Consider the following 21255-nt stretch of genomic DNA (forward strand, 5'->3'; position numbering starts at 1 on the left):
GCGTACCCCGGTGGCGTTTTGGCATTGGATTTGTGTACCCTGGTGACCGTTAATAGACCCATCTTTTAGTAGACATGCGGTACAAAAAAAACACGGACCAATAGATGAAGCAGAAATAATTTACCTATGGGGATCTGGCAAGTTGCCTTCCTACCACCAATCAAATGATGGGTTTTATTAACCGTAATGATTGTAGTGGCGCAACCCTTACATTTCAGCATCATAAAAGGTACACACCAATGCAGGTTTTTCTATTGAAGTTGTCCTAACAGGCAAGCAGGGACAAAACCAGTCAAAAATAACAGCTAAATAAAATGTCATTGTTGCCCATTACAAGTTCACATTGCGCTAATGAAGTTGATCATATATCAGAATGCCAGAAACTGTACCCTACACACCAAAACATACCTAGCCTCCACAGGATCCCCCCCCCCCAAAAAAAAAAAATTAAAGAGGGCACAAAATGGTTAATTAATACAGAGTCACTTGAACATATGTACAGAGGATCGACAAGCATCGTTGACATTGAAAACTTTCATCAGTAAAGTTATCTGATGATAAGTGTGATGTTCCTAGCTTGTCACCTGTTCAAAGCATTGAGTAAATGAATCCACCATATCATATTTATTAGTTAGACATACTTTATTTAAGGCAGTAAATCAGTGTTGTTTTTTTTCCTTCTAGCGATAGAAACTATTAAAAAAAAAAAAAAGTTAACATTTTGTTATGAGATCTGGATCTAACAGTGAACATAATGATATCTATACCTTAAGATGGCAAGAAATGAAAGTTAGAGTAAAATCACAAGCAGTTTGACTGTGGTAAAGGCAGAGTAGTGATACATCATTTTCTTTTAGCTGAAACTTACAGAAAGAAAAATCATTACCAAACATTTTTTTTTTAATGCAAAATCAGAAACATTTAAGGTACATGCTTTCAAGTCCTACTACTCTCAATAGAAGAAGCACATGGTTGGTAGTGATGACTCAGAGCAGTAGTTTGTCCAATATTTTGTGCCGCTACTCTGAATATTCTTCTGTCGGTATTTACCGTCTATCTTCTGCTCGTTCTCAACATAATTCTGCTGCTCTGGGTTCAAAACCCCTTCTGCTGTCAGATAGTGGAAACAGTTCAGCCTTTGAAGACCTGCTTTTGCTCACATTGCAAAAAAAATTATAAAGTTAAGTTTGGAAAAAATGTGAAAGAATCTCCCAGCCTGGCAAGCCACCTTAAGGACATTGAAGAGATGGAGGTTGAGAGTCTGGTCTGGGGGGGGGGGGGGGGGAGAGGACCATTAGGACACCGAAGAGATGGGAGGTTGAGAGTCTGGTCTGTTGGGGGGGGTTAACCATTAGTACACTGACGAGATGTGGGGGTTGAGAGTCTGGTCTGTGGGGGTAACCATTAGGACACTGAAGAGATGGGGTTGAGAGGAGAGCCCATTTGTGTCAGCACTTTATCCAGCCATTGCAGAGGGCCGTGAAGATGAACTTCTATCCAACAGGGGGTGCTGGTGACATCTTGTCGGTGATACTCAGCTCCCCAGCCCTGTTGGGGGGGGAGAAAGAGATAAAGCTGGGTCATATTCACGAAAGGATGTAAATGGTCAGAAAAGGAGTGAAACAGCAAATTGTCCAATAAGAAATCCTAATTTTCCATTGCACAATGTTATGCTACAATGTGCCCTAACGTTATTCTCAACACTGCAGATTTGCTCTCAATGAAATTAATTGTCATTTCCACAAAAACTTTTTTTTGAATCAATGGCCAAGATGATAAAAACAGTGAATTGTACATAGTACTGAAACTAGTAGAAACGTTCAAATCAAAATGTAATTGTATATCACCTTTACAAAGCTCATTCGGATGGTGCACATCTTGGTCAGTTCGTAGACAGCCTCAAAGCCATGGTTCACAGACTGGGCCAGTAGCTGAGCAAATTCCTGGTTGTTAAAGATCTTCAGACTGCAGCCACTAGGGATCTTACACACCGTGGTGGGGTGGAAACCGTGATGATAGTTACAGTTACGACTCTGAACGAAGATACTGGTGTCACTCAGACACTCTGCATACACCTCACCTCCTACGTAGTAGAGATGGACCCCTGAGGAGAGAAAGAACGAGAGTTACAACTCTGAAGAAAGATACGGGTGTCACTCAGACACTCTGCATACACCTCCAACAGTACAGGTGGACCCCTGAGGGTGCCGAGAGAGAGCAAGTTAAAAAAAGAAGCTAAACGCTAGGTGTTTCTAGCTCCACCAGTAGAGTAATGGCACCTAGCTAAATTTCTGGCGCCAACAGTAATAAAACATTTAAAAAAAACATCCATAAATGAAGAAATGCATGATTCAGAATATCATGCATGTTTTTCACCATTCCTTCCCCACACTTTCTCTGAACCTCATATCCACTTTAAACAAATCTTTTCATCTCAATGTGTTGCCCTGCTCACCTTTGCCGATGTGGCGGCGTGTGTTCTCTATGGTTGAGTTCCGGTTGACGTTGGAGAGCAACCCCAGGCAGAAGCGGTTCTTGTTGTTGGAGGGGTCGGTGAAGCCGTCCACCAGGACGCTGGTAGAAGAAGCATGGTAGGCCTCGCCCACTCTGTTGTTCAACTCATAGTACACAATACTGCACCAGTGGCTCGGTTCCTCGTACTCCACTGGCTGCACATCTACAGGGACAAGGTGGAGAGGTCGTTCAACACAGTACGGCACCAGTGGCTAGGTTTCTCATACTCCACATCTACAGGGACAAGGTGGAGAGGTCGTTCAACACAATACTAGACCAGTGGCCAGGTTTCTCATACTTCACATCTACGGTAGAGAGCGCTCACCCTCTGGAGGTTTGTGATTAGGAAACATGAGAACCAAACAATTAGTTATCTTTAGAATTGCTTGGCCTGGCTATAGCAATAAGTAAGATGGCTAATGCGACCAAAATGACAAAGCCTAATGTAGCAGGAACAATTTTCACCTGCATGTAGAGTATTTATATTAAGTTATTCAAAATATTATATTCTCATTCTTAAAAGGGGAAGGAATTCAAGGCTTATGTGCACTGTTCTTATGCCCTCTCCTGGTATGACTGGTCTTTAATTGTTTTATTTTACCTTTATTTAACTAGGCAAGTCAATTAAGAACAAATTCTTATTTTCAATGACGGCCTAGGAACAGTGGGTTAACTGCCTTGTTCAGGGGCAGAATGACAGATTTGTACCTTGTCAGCTCGGGGGTTTGAACTTGCAACCTTCCGGTTACTAGTCCAACACTCTAACCACTAGGCTACCCTGTCGCCTCTACACTCTTAACCACTAGGCTACCCTGTCAAGTTCACTAGTTGCCGCCATATTGGAGTTCCCTTTCATTTATGATTATGGCAAAGATGGTACATAGTAAAGGGTCAATAACTGTGATCTCAGTTTATTTGTATAAATTAGCACAACAAAAAAAAGCTAAACAGTTTTTGCTTTGTCATTATGGGCTAGTGTGTAGATTGAATACATGTTAGAATAAGGCTGTAATGTTAAATGTGGTCTGAATACTTTCTGAAGGCACTGTACGTCTCGGCGCATGCTCGGGCTAGCCTCGCTCCAATCAGTTCGTTGCGGGGGACTAGGGCACAGCTGGCACTGTTCCCTTACTAGTCCGCGGTGCAGGTTCTCTTGACAATCGTGTAGCATTCTTTAGGGGGCTTGGTGTTCCCGATAGTCACTTCCTCTCCTGGGTGCCCGTACCTCAGTTGAGTCTAAGTTGAGGGATGGTTTGGGTTGTTGGTCTGGTCGCAGCTCTTGTGAGATCCGTCATCGATTATGAGAGGCTACTCAAAGAGAGAGGGCAACCAGGTTCTGTGAGTATCCCCCCACCACCTGCCTTGGTTAAGCACCGCTTGACTCCTCCCAGAAGGGTCCGGGTCCATCCTCTGACCCGGTCCTACGTAGACACCAAGCTAGCTAACAAGCGTTGCATAGCGTGCTAGCCAGTTTAGCCAACTTGCTGAGGCGAGCTAGTTACTGCTAGCTATTCCGGCTTCCTAATGGTGAAATTGCTAGGTTAGCCCACTTGTTTAGTATACGGTAAAAAAATAAATAAGTATATATATTTATATATATATTTTAATCACTTGGTTATTCTAAACGGACCGTGCTGCAGTCAAATAAGATAGCTAACCTAGCTTAGAATCCTTATCATGGCTAACATCAGCCAGCGTGCATAACAGCCAGCGTGCATAACAGCCAGCGTGCATAACAGCCAGCGTGCATAACAGCCAGCGTGCATAACAGCCAGCGTGCATAACAGCCAGCGTGCATAACAGCCAGCGTGCATAACAGCCAGCGTGCATAACAGCCAGCGTGCATAACAGCCAGCGTGCATAACAGCCAGCGTGCATAACAGCCAGCGTGCATAACAGCTAGCATGCCACAGATAAACGAGTTGGGGACCTCTACATGCTATCCGTACACCCTTCCTGTACTCAGTTCGCCCCGGGAGACTAAGGTGTCCAAATGCAGCCTTCGCCACAAAAGTCACGGCTATGTCCTACAGGTCCTTAGCTTTGAGCCATTTTCTTTTTCCATGGCCTCCTTCTGAAGAGCAACGGAGGTTGCATGCCCTGTGTCCGGTGCACGTACATTGAACGGACCGAAGATATACTGTTGTGACCAGCTATGGGTCTGTTATGCTAATCCAGCTGGCAGCAGGGCGCTCCTTAAGCAGCGTTTCTCCACCTGGATTGTGGAGGCCATTTCCCTGTCATACAGCAAAAGGTTAAAGGTCACCTAGCGGTGTGTGTGCCCACTCCACCAGGAGTCTGGCAGCGTCTCGGGTAGTTGTTTAAAGAGTTGACTATAGGAGACGAGTTGGGCATCACCACACACGTCCTCAAGGTTATTGCCTGAATATCACTGCCCTCAGTGTAGCCCAGTGTGCTTACAACTGGGAAAGGTCACTAAGGAGCACTGTGTGCTCAATACCCAGACTGCCACATCTGGTTGGGTCGGGTATGGATGGTTCGTCATGGGCCGTTTCATTTAGTATCTGTTGGGCTTGGGGAGAGATTATATATTTCTCCAAGGTATGTTGTGGCGAAGTTAACTGACTGAAAGAGAACAAAACCTTACGACTGTAACTACTGTTCCCTGAAGGAGGGAAACGAGAGACAACACTTGTTTGGCCATGAGACCCATTTCTGGGCTCTGGGGAAGAACGGTATTAAATTAAAATAATTAAATTGAGCCACTTATCACCTGTGGAAGGTGGGGCTTCCAGCGAGGCGTGGATTTCATTGGCCTTGTCATGAGTGATTGTAGATCCTTCAACAGAAGTCGCAAGAGTATGACGTACCTCGTTTCCCCTTCCTTCAGGGAACTGTAGTTAGTCATAACGTTACGATTTCAATTTGTATTGACTGCTATGTGATCAGGACGACGCAGACAATTAGGATGAATCAGTTCCAATGAATGACGGATAATGTCTGAAAGCAGGAATTCCTGTGATCAGAAAAAAAATAAATCCCCCCATGTTAAATAAACTGTCAATTCCGACTCCTCACCCCCACTAGGCATGTTCCTGGGCCCGCTGCTGCTGGTCTCCATGGACCCCTCCTGTCCCATCTGCTCGTCAGGGGGCATGTAAGCCGGAGGTGGGGTATCAGCTGGAAGGGAAGACCACAATGGACGGATAGTTAGGAGACCAGCTGCTGCAGATGACAAATGGCTGTCCACACACTTACAGCGGACGGACACATACACAAGAGGAGTCGAACGCATGCACGTCCAGTCACACACACACACTCCGACAACTCCCAAGAGGAGTGAAAACCCAGCCACCACCACAGGATCTTTCTCTACCCGGAAACAGGTGTAGGGTTTCACACACATCCGTCACACGGAACACTAATGTGTGGCTCTATGGACAGTCCCATTTGTTTTGTATTACACAACCACTTATGGAGGACAGAAATTGAGAAAAATGGGGCGTGGGTGGGGACAATTGGTAATGTTTTTTTTTAATGAGAAGGCTAATCTTCCTACAGACCAAACATGTACAGGTTACCACCTTGCTTAGAGGGTGACCAGATTTCTCTGGAGATGTATCCGTATTTCAGAAAAAAATAACACTGCTTTTCCTTCCGTCACACCACATAGAAGTGATAGCACTGCAGTGATTCAAACCTGGGGGGGGGCAATTCAACACAGAGAAATGAAAGCACTGCAGTGATTCAAACCTGGGGGGGGGGGGGGGCAATTCAACACAGAGAAATGAAAGCACTGCAGTGATTCAAACCTGGGGGGGGCAATTCAACACAGAGAAATGAAAGCACTGCAGTGATTCAAACCTGGGGGGGGCAATTCAACACAGAGAAATGAAAGCACTGCAGTGATTCAAACCTGGGGGGGGGGGGGGGCAATTCAACACAGAGAAATGAAAGCACTAGCACCTCCAGTGATTCAAACCTGGGGGGGGCAATTCAACACAGAGAAATGAAAGCACTGCAGTGATTCAAACCTGGGGGGGGGCAATTCAACACAGAGAAATGAAAGCACTGCAGTGATTCAAACCTGGGGGGGGCAATTCAACACAGAGAAATGAAAGCACTGCAGTGATTCAAACCTGGGGGGGACAATTCAACACAGAGAAATGAAAGCACTGCAGTGATTTAAACCTGGGGGGGGCAATTCAACACAGAGAAATGAAAGCACTGCAGTGATTCAAACCTGGGGGGGGGCAATTCAACACAGAGAAATGAAAGCACTGCAGTGATTCAAACCTGGGGGGGGGGCAATTCAACAGAGAAATGAAAGCACTGCAGTGATTCAAACCTGGGGGGGGGGGGCAATTCAACACAGAGAAATGAAAGCACTGCAGTGATTCAAACCTGGGGGGGGGGGGCAATTCAACACAGAGAAATGAAAGCACTGCAGTGATTCAAACCTGGGGGGGGGGGCAATTCAACAGAGAAATGAAAGCACTGCAGTGATTCAAACCTGGGGGGGGGGGCAATTCAACAGAGAAATGAAAGCACTGCAGTGATTCAAACCTGGGGGGGGGCAATTCAACACAGAGAAATGAAAGCACTGCAGTGATTCAAACCTGGGGGGGGGGCAATTCAACAGAGAAATGAAAGCACTGCAGTGATTCAAACCTGGGGGGGGGGGGGCAATTCAACACAGAGAAATGAAAGCACTGCAGTGATTCAAACCTGGGGGGGGGGCAATTCAACACAGAGAAATGAAATCACTGGCACCTCCAGTGATTCAATTCAAATTCAATAAAAAAAAAGACAAAGGCTCCACCCTCTTTTTCCCCACACTGCCATTCTGCCTGACTACAACGGCCCATGTCTCTGTTGTGGATAAGTGTAGCAGCAAACGTCACTGGCTGGGGATATATTCACCAGAACAGGAGCTGGGGGTCAGACCCCATGCTGTGTCCAGAGATGGGTGCACTGACTGACGCTCACCAGTCACCCTGATGCAGACCGTCGGTATACACTTTTGACTGTCCCCCTGGCTGGCAGAAGACCCTGGTTCGTATCGGAAATGGTTAGAAAAAAAAATCAAACCAAATTGTTCTCCAGATTTCTAATTCCATTTTCATCAGAAAAAAGGGAGGGGAAAAAGGGTTATCTTACTTGCCTTTTACATTTTCACATAGAGGCCAAAGGCAGTGTGAGACCAGGTGACTTGTACAGTACAAAGGCCAAAGGCAGTGAGAGACCAGGTGACTTGTACAGTACAGAGGCCAAAGGCAGTGAGAGACCAGGTGACTTGTACAGTACATCAGAGAGGCCAAAGGCAGTGTGAGACCAGGTGACTTGTACAGTACAGAGGCCAAAGGCAGTGTGAGACCAGGTGACTTGTACAGTACAGAGGCCAAAGGCAGTGTGAGACCAGGTGACTTGTACAGTACAGAGGCCAAAAGCAGTGTGAGACCAGGTGACTTGTACAGTACATCAGAGGCCAAAGGCAGTGAGAGACCAGGTGACTTGTACAGTACAGAGGCCAAAGGCAGTGAGAGACCAGGTGACATGTACAGTACATCAGAGAGGCCAAAGGCAGTGAGAGACCAGGTGACTTGTACAGTACATCAGAGAGGCCAAAGGCAGTGTGAGACCAGGTGACTTGTACAGTACAGAGGCCAAAGGCAGTGTGAGACCAGGTGACTTGTACAGTACATCAGAGAGGCCAAAGGCAGTGAGAGACCAGGTGACTTGTACAGTACAGAGGCCAAAGGCAGTGAGAGACCAGGTGACATGTACAGTACATCAGAGAGGCCAAAGGCAGTGTGAGACCAGGTGACTTGTACAGTACATCAGAGAGGCCAAAGGCAGTGTGAGACCAGGTGACTTGTACAGTACAGAGGCCAAAGGCAGTGAGAGACCAGGTGACTTGTACAGTACATCAGAGAGGCCAAAGGCAGTGTGAGACCAGGTGACATGTACAGTACATCAGAGAGGCCAAAGGCAGTGTGAGACCAGGTGACTTGTACAGTACAGAGGCCAAAGGCAGTGTGAGACCAGGTGACTTGTACAGTACATCAGAGAGGCCAAAGGCAGTGTGAGACCAGGTGACTTGTACAGTACAGAGGCCAAAGGCAGTGAGAGACCAGGTGACTTGTACAGTACATCAGAGAGGCCAAAGGCAGTGAGAGACCAGGTGACTTGTACAGTACATCAGAGGCCAAAGGCAGTGTGAGACCAGGTGACTTGTACAGTACATCAGAGAGGCCAAAGGCAGTGTGAGACCAGGTGACTTGTACAGTACAAAGGCCAAAGGCAGTGAGAGACCAGGTGACTTGTACAGTACAGAGGCCAAAGGCAGTGAGAGACCAGGTGACATGTACAGTACATCAGAGAGGCCAAAGGCAGTGAGAGACCAGGTGACTTGTACAGTACAGAGGCCAAAGGCAGTGTGAGACCAGGTGACTTGTACAGTACAGAGGCCAAAGGCAGTGTGAGACCAGGTGACTTGTACAGTACAGAGGCCAAAGGCAGTGTGAGACCAGGTGACTTGTACAGTACAGAGGCCAAAGGCAGTGTGAGACCAGGTGACTTGTACAGTACAGAGGCCAAAGGCAGTGTGAGACCAGGTGACTTGTACAGTACAGAGGCCAAAGGCAGTGTGAGACCAGGTGACTTGTACAGTACAGAGGCCAAAGGCAGTGTGAGACCAGGTGACTTGTACAGTACAGAGGCCAAAGGCAGTGTGAGACCAGGTGACTTGTACAGTACAGAGGCCAAAAGCAGTGTGAGACCAGGTGACTTGTACAGTACAGAGGCCAAAGGCAGTGTGAGACCAGGTGACTTGTACAGTACAGAGGCCAAAGGCAGTGTGAGACCAGGTGACATGTACAGTACATCAGAGAGGCCAAAGGCAATGTGAGACCAGGTGACGTGTACCCAGTGTGAATACATAATATATGCTGTTAGCTGCTTTTACAATATAATAGGCTATCAATAAACACATAGGTGCATGATAAAGGATAGGAGTGAATACTGACATCTACCTGGAAGCTGGAAGGGGCTGGAGGGTCCGGAGCTGGCAGGAGAGTTGGGGTAGGTGCCCACCCCTCCGCTGGAGGCTGGGGAGGGAGGGTAGGGGGAGTTGGGGGAGATTGGGAAGGAGGTGCCGCTGCCCCCGCTGTGCTGCTGGAAGGACTCTGGGAAGGTGGCGTTCACGGGCATGTGAGGCTCGTTGTGAGTCATGTTCCTGAACTGGACCAAGAGGCTGTGTTGGGGGTTGAACTCACTGTGGCGAGGCACCAACACCGGAGGCAGCACTGGTGGAGAAGAGATATTATTATTTTTTAAAAGAAATATACATATTGATTTGAAGCGCTTTTTATATCAAAACATTTAAATAAATAAAAACCTTGGGACACTAGTATTTAATTTGAAACCAGTGAAAACAAAAAGGTCCTACACACTAATAAAGGAATATTCACATGACCGGTTGTCATCGGGGGTTGTGGTGCATGTCCACTGCAATGATTTACATGTTGTGAATGAATACCAGTTGCTACATGCTAATATGATGCAGATCCTACTGATCAGACCACCTGTAACTGCGCTCTGCTCCTCCCACGACATGTGACTGACAGCTTTGTTTTAACCAATCCAAGAGCAGATACCATGTCACTCAGACGAGACACAACACATCCATCTCTAGGTTAGCAGCCAGAATGGCCCCATATTGTTTTGGAGGAAAATCACCTTGAGACATTTTTCTTGGAAATTAAAAAAAAAAAAAAAAACAGTACAAGTAGTCAAGGATTCAGTACTCTCCTTCAATTGGTTAACTGGTCAAGAATGTAGTACTCTATTTCAATTGGTTAAATGGTCAAGAATGTAGGAACGAACATGACTTAGATGCCAGTGTGTACTAGCTACAAGCTAGTGGTTACGTACCTGGGCTCTCTACTCTCTTGTAGTGGTAGGGGTTAATGCAGACCTCCTTCTGCTTGGAGCCAAAGGGGTATTCACACACTTCCAGAGGCTTGAGCTCGTGGTGAGACTGTAGGTCGGGCCACCTCCACACTCTGCAGTAGATAACGTGGGGGAGACCCTTCCTGTGAGACACCTGGAGACGACCGTCCAGAGACCGAGGGATGGTCACACACTTACCTGGCAGGGCAGGAGAGAGACGGGTTTTAGGGAAAGGTTTGAAAATATCTGGACCAAGTAGGATTGCTGCTATAAAGTCATCTAGCAGACTCTCTCATCCAAAGAGACAGTGTCTCTCTCACACCTGGCCCGGACCAAGTATGATGCTGCACACAGTACACTAGGGAGCCATCATCGACTCAGTGGGTTTTGTCCAACATGTCTCTGGACCCACTCACTGTCACAGTCACACTCTGGACCTAGTTTTGTCCCATGGAATAAATGTTGTGGATCTTAATGTTTTTCCTCATAATCCTGGACTATCGGACCACCATTTTATGACGTTTGCAAATGCAACAAATAATCTGCTCAGACCCCAACCAAGGAACATCAAAAGTCGTGCTATAAATTCACAGACAACACAAAGATTCCTTGATGTCCTTCCAGATTCCCTCTGTCTACCCAAGGACGTCAGAGGACAAAAATGAGTTAACCACCTAAATGAGGAACTCAATTTTACCTTGCGCAATACCCTAGATGCAGTTGCACCCCTAAAAACTAAAAACATTTCTCATAAGAAACTAGCTCCCTGGTACACAGAAAATACCCGAGCTCTGAAGCAAGCTTCCAGAAAATTGGAACGGAAATGGCGCCACACCAAACTGGAAGTCTTCCGACTAGCTTGGAAAGACAGTACCGTGCAGTACCGAAGAGCCCTCAATGATCCTATTTTTCCAACTTAATTGAGGAAAATAAGAACAATCCGAAATTCCTTTTTGATACTGTCGCAAAGCTAACTAAAAAGCAGCATTCCCCAAGAGAGGATGGCTTTCACTTCAGCAGTGATAAATTCATGAACTTCTTTGAGGAAAAGATCATGATTATTAGAAAGCAAATTACGGACTCCTCTTTAAATCTGCGTATTCCTTCAAAGCTCAGTTGTCCTGAGTCTGCACAACTCTGCCAGGACCTAGGATCAAGAGAGACGCTCAAGTGTTTTAGTACTTTATCTCTTGACACAATGATGAAAATAATCATGGCCTCTTATCATATTACTCCAGTGCTAGCCTCCCTACACTGGCTTCCTGTCAAGGCAAGGGCTGATTTCAAGGTTTTACTGCAAACCTACAAAGCATTACATGCGCTTGCTCCTACCTATCTCTCCGATTTGGTCCTGCCGTACATACCTACACATACGCTACGGTCACAAGACACAGGCCTCCTAATTGTCCCTAGAATTTCTAAGCAAACAAAAAAAAAAGCTATGGCTTTCTCCTATAGCTCCATTTTTATGGAATGGTCTGACTACCCATGTAAGAGACGCAAACTCGGTCTCAACCTTTAAGTCTTTACTGAAGACTCATCTCTTCAGTGGGTCATATGGTTGAGTGTAGTCTGGCCCAGGAGTGGAAAGGTGAACGGAAAGGCTCTGGAACAATGAACCGCCCTTGCTGTCTCTGCCTGGCTGGTTCCCCTCTCTCCACTGGGATTCTCTGCCTCTAACCCTATTACAGGGGCTGAGTCACTGGCTTACTGGGGCCCTTTCATACCGTCCCTGGGAGGGGTGCGTCACTTGAGTGGGTTGAGTCACTGATGTGATCTTCCTATCTGGGTTGGCGCCCATCCCTTGGGTTGTGCCGTGGCGGAGATCTTTGTGGGCTATACTCAGCCTTGTCTCAGGATGGTAAGTTGGTGGTTGAAGATATCCCTCTAGTGGTGTGGGGGCTGTGCTTTGGCAAAGTGGGTGGGGTTATATCCTTCCTGTTTGGCCCTGTCCAAGGGTGTCCTCAGATGGGGCCACAGTGTCTCCTGACCCCTCCTGTCTCAGCCTCCAGTATTTATGCTGCAGTAGTTTGTGTGTCGGGGGGCTAGGGTCAGTTTGTTATATCTGGAGTACTTCTCCTGTCCTATTCGGTGTCCTATGTGAATTTAAGTGTGCTCTCTCTAATTCTCTCTTTCTCTCTCTCGGAGGACCTGAGCCCTAGGACCATGCCCCAGGACTACCTGACATGATGACTCCTTGCTGTCCCCAGTCCACCTGGCCGTGCTGCTGCTCCAGTTTCAACTGTTCTGCCTTATTATTATTCGACCATGCTGGTCATTTATGAACATTTGAACATCTTGGCCATGTTCTGTTATAATCTCCACCCGGCACAGCCAGAAGAGGACTGGCCATCCCACATATGCTCTCTCTAATTCTCTCTTTCTCTCTCGGAGGACCTGAGCCCTAGGACCATGCCTCAGGACTACCTGACATGATGACTCCTTGCTGTCCCCAGTCCACCTGGCCGTGCTGTTGCTCCAGTTTCAACTGTTCTGCCTTATTATTATTGGACCATGCTGGTCATTTATGAACATTTGAACATCTTGGCCATGTTCTGTTATAATCTCCACCCGGCACAGCCAGAAGAGGACTGGCCACCCCACATAGCCTGGTTCCTCTCTAGGTTTCTTCCTAGGTTTTGGCCTTTCTAGGGAGTTTTTCCTAGCCACCGTGCTTCTACACCTGCATTGCTTGCGGTTTGGGGTTTTTAGGCTGGGTTTCTGTTACAGCACTTTGAGATATTAGCTGATGTACAAAGGGCTATATAAATACATTTGATGACTACAGACAGGGTCACTCACTGGGCTGTCCTGGGCTGCTGAGGGCTTTCTCCAGGTCCTCCATAGCTCCTTTCTTCTTCTTCAGTTTCTTGACCAGAGCGTCAACAGCCTTCTCAGCCCATTTCTCCTCCTCGTCCCCCTGCTTCCACCCCAGCAGACGCTTCACAGCTGGACTGGTGAAGGAGAAGAGGCTGGACATAGAGGTCATGGTGCTGCTGTCTGTGGTGAGAGGGAGAAATTTACCAGAAAGTTAGGCGATTGACGAGTCCTCTTCTTGGGATCACAGTCAACAGGGAGGGAGAATGTTTGTGTGTGTGTGTGTGGTGGTGGTTGGGGGGGGTGGATGGTTGGGGGGGGTGGAGAGAGGAGGCTTAGCCTTGCACACCAAGGACAGGAAATAGAGGCAGGACGCAGGCAGGACACAGCTGCTCAGGAAAGGAAAGCCTGCCGTGAGGTGGGATGTACCCTGGCACTGGGTCACAACCAACCCCACTGAGGGGAGTGCAGTTTGGGGAACAAGTCCAGCTGAGATCCCCTCTCTCTGGGACACAACAGCCCAGAGGATTTACAAACGTAGCTAGTCAATAGGCAGATATAAAATAGGGGGGGGGGGGGGGGAAGGACCTATTCTCTCCTCTTCTCCCTCTCTCTCTGGTTTAGTCCATATGTGGTGACCAGCGCCTCGGTTAAGGTCTAGTGTAGAACCTGGGTAGGGAAAAAAGATTAGCAGCTGTTAGAAATATATTGCAAAACAGAATCCTCAGGTTAGGTGACATCTAGGACTGGGACGATAACAGCATTACCATACACCTTAGTATCATGGCAAGGAAACAAAACAAAGTGTTCTTTAGGAAAACAGACCTATTGTCGGAAACATCGACCTGGCCAAGGCTTTCGACTCTGTCAATCACCGCATTCTTATCGGCAGACTCAGCCTTGGTTTCTCAAAATGATTGCCTCGCCTGGTTCACCAACTACTACTTATCTGATAGAGTTCAGTGTGTCAAATCGGAGGGCCTGTTGTCCGGGCCTCTGGCTGTCTATGGGGGTGCCACAGGGTTCAATTCTCAGGCCGACTCTCATCAATGATGTCGCTCTTGCTGCTGGTGAGTCTCTGATCCACCTCTACGCTGACGACACCATTCTGTATACTTCTGGCCCTTCCTTGGACACTGCTATCTAACCTCCAAACAAGCTTCAATGCCATACAACACTCCTTCCGTTGCCTCTAACTGCTCTTAAATGCAAGCAAAACTAAATGTATGCTCTTCAACCGATTGCTTCCCGCACCCGCCCACCCGACTAGCATCACTATTCTGACTTAGAATACGTGGACAAATACCTAGGTGTCTGGTTAAACTGTAAACTCTCATTCGACTCACATTCAGCATCTCCAATCCAAAATTAAATCTAGATTCGGCTTCCTATTTCGCAATAAAGCCTCCTTCACTCATGCTGCCAAACATACCCTTGTTAAACTGACTATCCTACCGATCCTTGACTTGAGGCTATTTTGTAAATGACATCGCCAACACTCTACTCAGCAAATTGGATGCAGTCTATCACAGTGCCATCCGTTTTGTCACCAAAGCCCCATATACTACCCACCACTGTGACCTGTATGCCCTCGTTGGCTGGCCCTCGCGTCATATTCGGCACCGAACGCACTGGCTCCAGGTCATCTATAAGTCTCTGCTGGGTAAAGCCCCGCTTTATCTCAGCTCACCATAGCAGCACCCACCCGTAGCACGTGCTCCAGCAGGTACATTTCACTGGTCACCCCCAAAAACTATTCCTTTCTTTGGCCGCCTTTCCTTCCAGTTCTCTGCTGCCAATGACTGGAACCAATTGTAAAAATCACTGAAGCCTTATATCTCCCTCTAACTTTAAGCATCAGCTGTCAGAGCAGCTCACAGATCACTGCACATGGCCCATCCAACTACCTCATCCACATAGTGTAAAAAAAAAAAAAAAAGAACTTTTGCTCCTTTGCACCCCAGTATCTCCACTTGCACATTCATCTTCCGCACATCTATAACTCCAGTGTTTAATAGTTAAACTGTAATTAATTCGCCACTACGGCCTATTTATTGCCTAACCTCATTTCCACACACTGTTTAGACTTTTCTATTGTGTTATTGACTGGATGTTTGTTTATTCCATGTGTAACTCTTGTTGGTGTCTCACTGCTTTGCATTTTCTTGGCCAGGTCGCAGTAGTAAATGAGAAGTCTTTCTCAACTGGCCTACCTGGTTAAATAAAATAAATAAAAGCATGTCATCTTGAGCAGTGGTTCCCAAACTGTGGGGCGAGTCACCTTATTTTTTTTTTTTAAAGGAACTCAGTCTGGCTTGAAACTTACTCTTGAAAGTCGTAATAGTAAAATGCACAAGGTGCCATTTCAAAACATCATCATGGGTTAGAGCGTTGGACTAGCAACCGGAAGGTTGCAAGTTCAAATCCCCGAGCTGACAAGGTATAAATCTGTCGTTCTGCCCCTGAACAGGCAGTTAACCCACCGTTCCTAGGCCGTCATTGTAAATAAGAATTTGTTCTTAACTTGCCTAGTTAAATAAAAAGGTTTAAAAAAAATCTGTTCCTTTTGTCATTGCACAGCTTTATAAAACTGTCAAATGCCCATAGATTGACAAAAAAATTACAACACTCAAATATCACATGAATACACCGAATTGTATAGAATTGCAAGAAAATGTGCTTTAAAAACGGCAACATTTTCTTTGTGCCCCTTGACTAAATTTGTAGAATAGCAGGAAATAAGCTTTAAACCTGCTAAATTCTCCCAACCAACAAGAGGGGTGTGAACTGTTTGTGTCATGAACAGTGCTTGTTGCCATAGAAATAGACTTGGAGCACGCAGGAGGAGGGGAGGGGGCCCTTGAGTGAAAATGTTTGGAAAACCCTGATCTAGAGTCACATGTATTTATCTACCACGCTATAGCACACAATATTTCACATACAGCAGGTTTTTAAAAGACCAAAGAGTTTGGTATGCTTGAGATAGTTATCTAAGCAACAGCCCCACAAAGCCCCAATCTGGGCGATGTATGGATGGGATAGACAGCCTGACGGACAGACAGATCTCTGGGTAGACAGACAGGAAAACCGGTAGACAGACTTCTGGGTGGACCGGCAGGGGAAAACCGGCCGATAGACAGGCAGACATATCTGGGTGGACAGAGACCGAAAGACGACAAACACAGGCATGGCCGCACAGCTGTTGAAAACAGCCCTAGCAGAGGATGTGAGGTCACTGAAAGCTGCTTCCTCTCCCATCCTTTCCCATCATATCCCTCCCTTACGGCACACAGCTGTTCAACAGCACCAGGCAGTTTACCCCTTCATTGGTACAATAGGGAAAAAGCACAAATTGAGCTCTATAGGCAATACAATATACCCTACACTTCAGTCACCACAGGAAAAAATTATTAGCTTTGCATGTGTCACGATTAAGTGAGATGACAGGGCATTCAAGGAAAACAGAAATGTAGAAGAGACTAGGTAGGCCATTTACTGACTCTAAAGATGCACGTAGGCCTGTTTCATCCATGAAGATATGGACAAGCAAGCTCTCTAGACACAGCCTGACCAAATAATATGCTGGTTTCTGTGAGGATGTAATGCCATGTGACCGATGACAGCGATACAATAACTTTAATGACAGGAAACGTGCACAGATCTCCAGAGTCCAGCAACTGATCACATCACACCTCAGTATTTTCCTGCCTGGCTGTCCTGTAAAGCAGGGTCAGGAAGCAACAAACAATGTTGAGACAATTCTGACATGGCATGCTCTGGCTACAGGGTAAAAGTGAAAAATGGAGAAGACAAAGGATGATTCAGGTAACTAAACATGAGATGTCTCCCCATCCAAGGTGATACTCAAAGAGGATTATTGCCTAATTGCCAAATGGATGATCATTTGACACCAGAAACCCGCACTGACATCTTCACTGCAGGATGATAAATCAAAAACGAACTTACTTGACCCATAATCACAACTGAAGCTTGAAACCAGCACAAAAGCCATGTCCCGATGCCCATATAAAACAACGTTGTAAACGTAACTAGTTACACTGAACAACGTGACAAATTTAACTTCCAAGGTACACAACATGACATGCCTATCCCAACTTAACTCGAAAGCATAGGCACCTAAAATTCCACTTGATGTTTATACACATAGTTAGCTAGCTATGTATTTTGTGTGAGATATCTATAAATTATGTATGTAGCTGTGATTAGTTATGGCTATGAAGAGTGGAAAAGATATAAAATAAAAACTCATCCAATTTCGCTAACGTGAACTTAGCTAACTACGTTTTGTTCAGCTACGCTTAGCCAAGTAGCGTTAGCTTGCTCAACAAGCTACATGTTCATTAACTAGCCTGTTGGGTTATCGTTGTTGAACCGAATTGATGTTTACAATCAAAACGTTATTCGTGTGGTTTTACATGGCTGATGTTAGTTAACACGTCCTATTTTATCCCACTCGAAGTCTAGCTAGCTACCTCTTCCCCTCTCCAGATAACTTTTGCAATCCCTTCTCTAGCTAACTGGCTAGCTACAACAACCCCCCCTCCTGAAAAACTACCCAAGCCTAACTTCACTGATTAAAAACTTGGTCATTTCCTATTGGAAACATGCTTATCTAGTAGATAAAACTATAGTTTTTCCGTGGCATACCTTTGAATAATTGAGTCAGGCTGGTCGCTTCCTTATTAATTTCTCTCTATTTAAAGCAGTCCGACATGGAGTTGTGTTTTTTAATTTCCGACTTGTTTCCCGACTCCTCCGTCCAGGCGTCACGCCTGGGAGGCGGAGCGCATATCCCTCCGCGAAATGACCGATTTTTACTCTCTTCTTTTTTTACACTTTGTCACAGTCTTCTTCAAATGAGAGCTATTCCACGTTTAAAAAAAATATTTTAAAAAGAGTGATGCTGAGACTCAGATGTCTCACGTAAAAATGTATGTCGAACAAAAAACAATAATTGCAACCATACAACTCTATGCACAAGGACTACTTTATACAATTTCCGTAGAACATTTTACTAAAACATTTATTTGAAGAACAGTGCAGATGCAAAGTTTGGTAACAGAATATGAGTTTGTGCCATAATTCTGTTCCCTAACTTCGTATCCGCACTGTTCTCCAAGTAAATAATAATTTACTACATTTGTAACGCGCTTTTCATTATACAGGACAATCTCAAAGTGCATAAAATAAAAAACAAATATAAACTATTTTAAATTACAAATAAAATGTGTTTTTGTATAATTTTCTGTGGAAATTATTAAAAGCAGTCATTGTTCATAGAGTTGTATGGTTCGGTTAACTTTGCAATCATTTCTCTTTGTTTGACATTTTAAAGTGAAAAATCGGAGTCTCAGAATCACACTGTTTCTATGGAATTGCCCATGAGCGGTTTGTAAAGAAATATGTCGTAAATAAAAATCATCATAATCGTACATCGTGGTCTGATGAAGCAGACGCTAAGCCATAGGACTGTTTCGCTAGCAGACTGGAATATGTTCTGGGATTCATCTGATAACAGCGAGGAGGAGTTTACCACACTTTCATTAAAAAGTGCATCGACGATGTCACCCCCACAGTTAATTTATTTATTTCACCTTTATTTAACCAGGTAGGCCAGTTGAGAACAAGTTCTCATTTACAACTGCGACCTGGCCAAGATAAAGCAAAGCAGTGCGACAAAGACAACAACACAGAGTTACACATGGAATAAAAAAAACGTACAGTCAATAACACAATAGAAAAAGTCTATATACAGTGTGTGAAAGTGAGGTAGGATAAGGGAGGTAAAGGCAATAAATAGGCCATAGTGGCAGAATAACTCCATATAGCAATTAAAACACTGGAGTGATAGATGTGCAAGTAGAGATACTGGGGCGCAAAGGAGCAAAATGAATAAAATACCAGTATGGGGATGAGGTAGTTGGATGGGCCATTTACAGATGGGCTATGTACAGATGGGCTATGTACAGGTGCAGTGACTATGTACCCCAGTCAGAAGCCATGGATTTACAGGCAACATCCGCAATGAGCTAAAGCTGCCACTTTCAAGGAGCGGGATATTAATCCAGACATCTATAAGAAACCCAGATATGACTGCTGACGAGCTAACAAAACAAGCAAGTGTGTCAATACAAGACTAAGATCGAATCCTACGACACCAGCTCTGACACTCCACAGATGTGGCAGGGCTTGAAAACTATCACAGATTACAAATGGGAAACCCAGACACAAGCTTTCCAGCGACGCTAGCCTACCAGACAAACTAAATGCCTTCTTTGCTTTGCGGCAAAGCAGCTGTTCTGGACGACTGTGTGATCTTGCTTTCGGTAGCCGATGTGAGTAAGACCTTTAAAAACAGGTTAACATTCACAAGGCCAGATGGAATAGCAAGGCACAGTACTCAGAGCATGCGCTGACCTGGGATGATGGCAAGTATCTTCACTAACATTTACAACCTATCCCTGACCCGGTATGTAATACCAGCTTGTTTTAAGCAGACCGCCATAGTCCCCGTGCCCAAGAACACCAACAGTCATTTAGGCTGGTTATCGCCCCGTAGCGCTCACATCTATATCCAAGAAATGCATTGAAAGGCTGGTCATGGCTCACAGCAACACCACCATCCCAGTCACCCTGGACCCATTCTAATTTGCATTCCGCCCCAACAGATCCACAGATGACGCAATCTCTATTGCACTCCCACACTGCCTTCACCCACCTGGACAAAGTTAACACCATAGTCCCCGCCAAGCACATCACCAAGCTCAGGACCCTGGGACTGAACACCTCCCTCTGCAACTGGATCCTGGACTTCCTGACAGGCCACCCCTAGGCGGTGAGGGTAGGCAACAACTTATACACCACGCTGACCATCAACATGGGGGCCCCTCAGGGGTGTGTGCTTAGTCTCCTGTACTCCCTGTTCACCCCCGACTGTGTGGCCGCGAACGACTCAAAACACCATCGTCAAGTTTACTGATGACACGACAGCGGTAGGACTGATTACCGACAACGATGAGGCAGCCTATAGGGAGGAGGTCAGAAACCTGAGCTTGTGGTGCCAGGAAAACAACCTCTCCCTCGACAAAACAAAGGAAACAGAGGAGTGAGCACCCACCCCACCCCCCCATTCACATCAATAGAACTGTGGTGGAGCAGGTCCAAAGCTTCAAGATCCTCAGTGTCCACATCACTAAGGAATTAACATGGTCCACACACACCCAGCCACAAAGTTGCGAACAGGGCACGACAGCACCTCTTCCCCCTCAGCAGGCTGAAAAGATTTGACATGGGCCCTCATATCCTCAAAAAGGTTCCACAGCTGGACCATTAAGAGCATCTTGGCTGGTTGAATCACCGCTTGATACAGGCAACTGCAAGACACCCTCAGAGGTTTGTGAGTACGGCCCAGTACATCACTTGGGCCGAACTCCCTGCCATCCAGGACCTCTATACCAGGCGGTGTCAGAGGAAGGACAACAAAAAAAAGGTCAAAGTCTCCAGCCACCCAAACCATAAGCTGTTCCCTCTGCTACCGCACAGCAAGCGGTACCAGTACACCAAGTCTGGAACCAAGAGGGCCCTGAACAGCTTCTACCGCCAAGCCATAAGTCTGCTAAACAAGACTCCTAAATAGCTAATCAAATGGCTACCTGGACTACCTACATTGACCTCTCTTGCACGGACTCTACACACACGGCGACACAGACACACTGACACCATACTCACTGGCACCACTGCTGTCTATTAACTATCCTGTTCTCTAGTAGTAGTAGTAGTAGTAGTAGTAGACAATGGACCTGATCGGACAGCTCAGAGCCTCTGCTCTTTTCTGTCCATGTACACACCAGTGATGGCTGGTGGGAGGAGCTATAAGAGGACGGGCTCATTGTAATGTCTGGAATGGAATAAACTGAACGGAGTCAAACACATTATACACATGGAAAGTGTTCCATTGATTCCATTCCAGCCATTACAATGAGCCCATCC

General features: G+C 46.0%; 1 protein-coding gene across 7 annotated transcripts; it reads right to left on the minus strand.

The window, feature by feature from the left end:
• Positions 1-623: 623 nt before the first annotated feature.
• LOC110504484 (SMAD family member 5) lies at positions 624-21089 on the minus strand. 7 transcript variants are annotated; one of them, XM_090220027.1, is made up of 9 exons: positions 20995-21089; positions 13595-13914; positions 13231-13428; positions 10411-10626; positions 9510-9782; positions 5554-5655; positions 2456-2677; positions 1848-2104; positions 624-1548 (listed from the first exon to the last, which is right to left on the minus strand). In XM_090220027.1, the coding sequence occupies exons 3-9, from the start codon at positions 13415-13417 to the stop codon at positions 1405-1407; spliced, it is 1401 nt and encodes a 466-aa protein (XP_090076153.1). In that variant the 5' UTR covers positions 13418-13428; positions 13595-13914; positions 20995-21089; the 3' UTR covers positions 624-1404. The 7 variants fall into 7 exon arrangements, with proteins under 7 accessions (XP_090076153.1, XP_090076149.1, XP_090076150.1 ...); XM_090220023.1 differs by having other exon boundaries at positions 9504-9782; XM_090220024.1 differs by having other exon boundaries at positions 9504-9782; positions 13834-13914; positions 20995-21082.
• Positions 21090-21255: the final 166 nt, after the last annotated feature.

Source organism: Oncorhynchus mykiss, chromosome 25 (assembly GCF_057628025.1).
Source record: "Oncorhynchus mykiss isolate SJ-2025 chromosome 25, ASM5762802v1, whole genome shotgun sequence".
NCBI classification, from domain to species: domain Eukaryota; kingdom Metazoa; phylum Chordata; class Actinopteri; order Salmoniformes; family Salmonidae; genus Oncorhynchus; species Oncorhynchus mykiss.

Coding starts and splice junctions, on each gene's coding strand:
- LOC110504484 (XM_090220023.1), bottom strand. CDS start 13,417: ATGACCTCTATGTCCAGCCTCTTCTCCTTCACCAGTCCAGCTGTGAAG. Junction 2,678..5,553: donor CAGGAACATGCCTAGTGGGG/GTGAGGAGTCGG, acceptor TTGTCCCTGTAG/ATGTGCAGCCAGTGGAGTAC. Junction 1,549..1,847: donor TCCGAATGAGCTTTGTAAAG/GTGATATACAAT, acceptor CCCCCCCAACAG/GGCTGGGGAGCTGAGTATCA.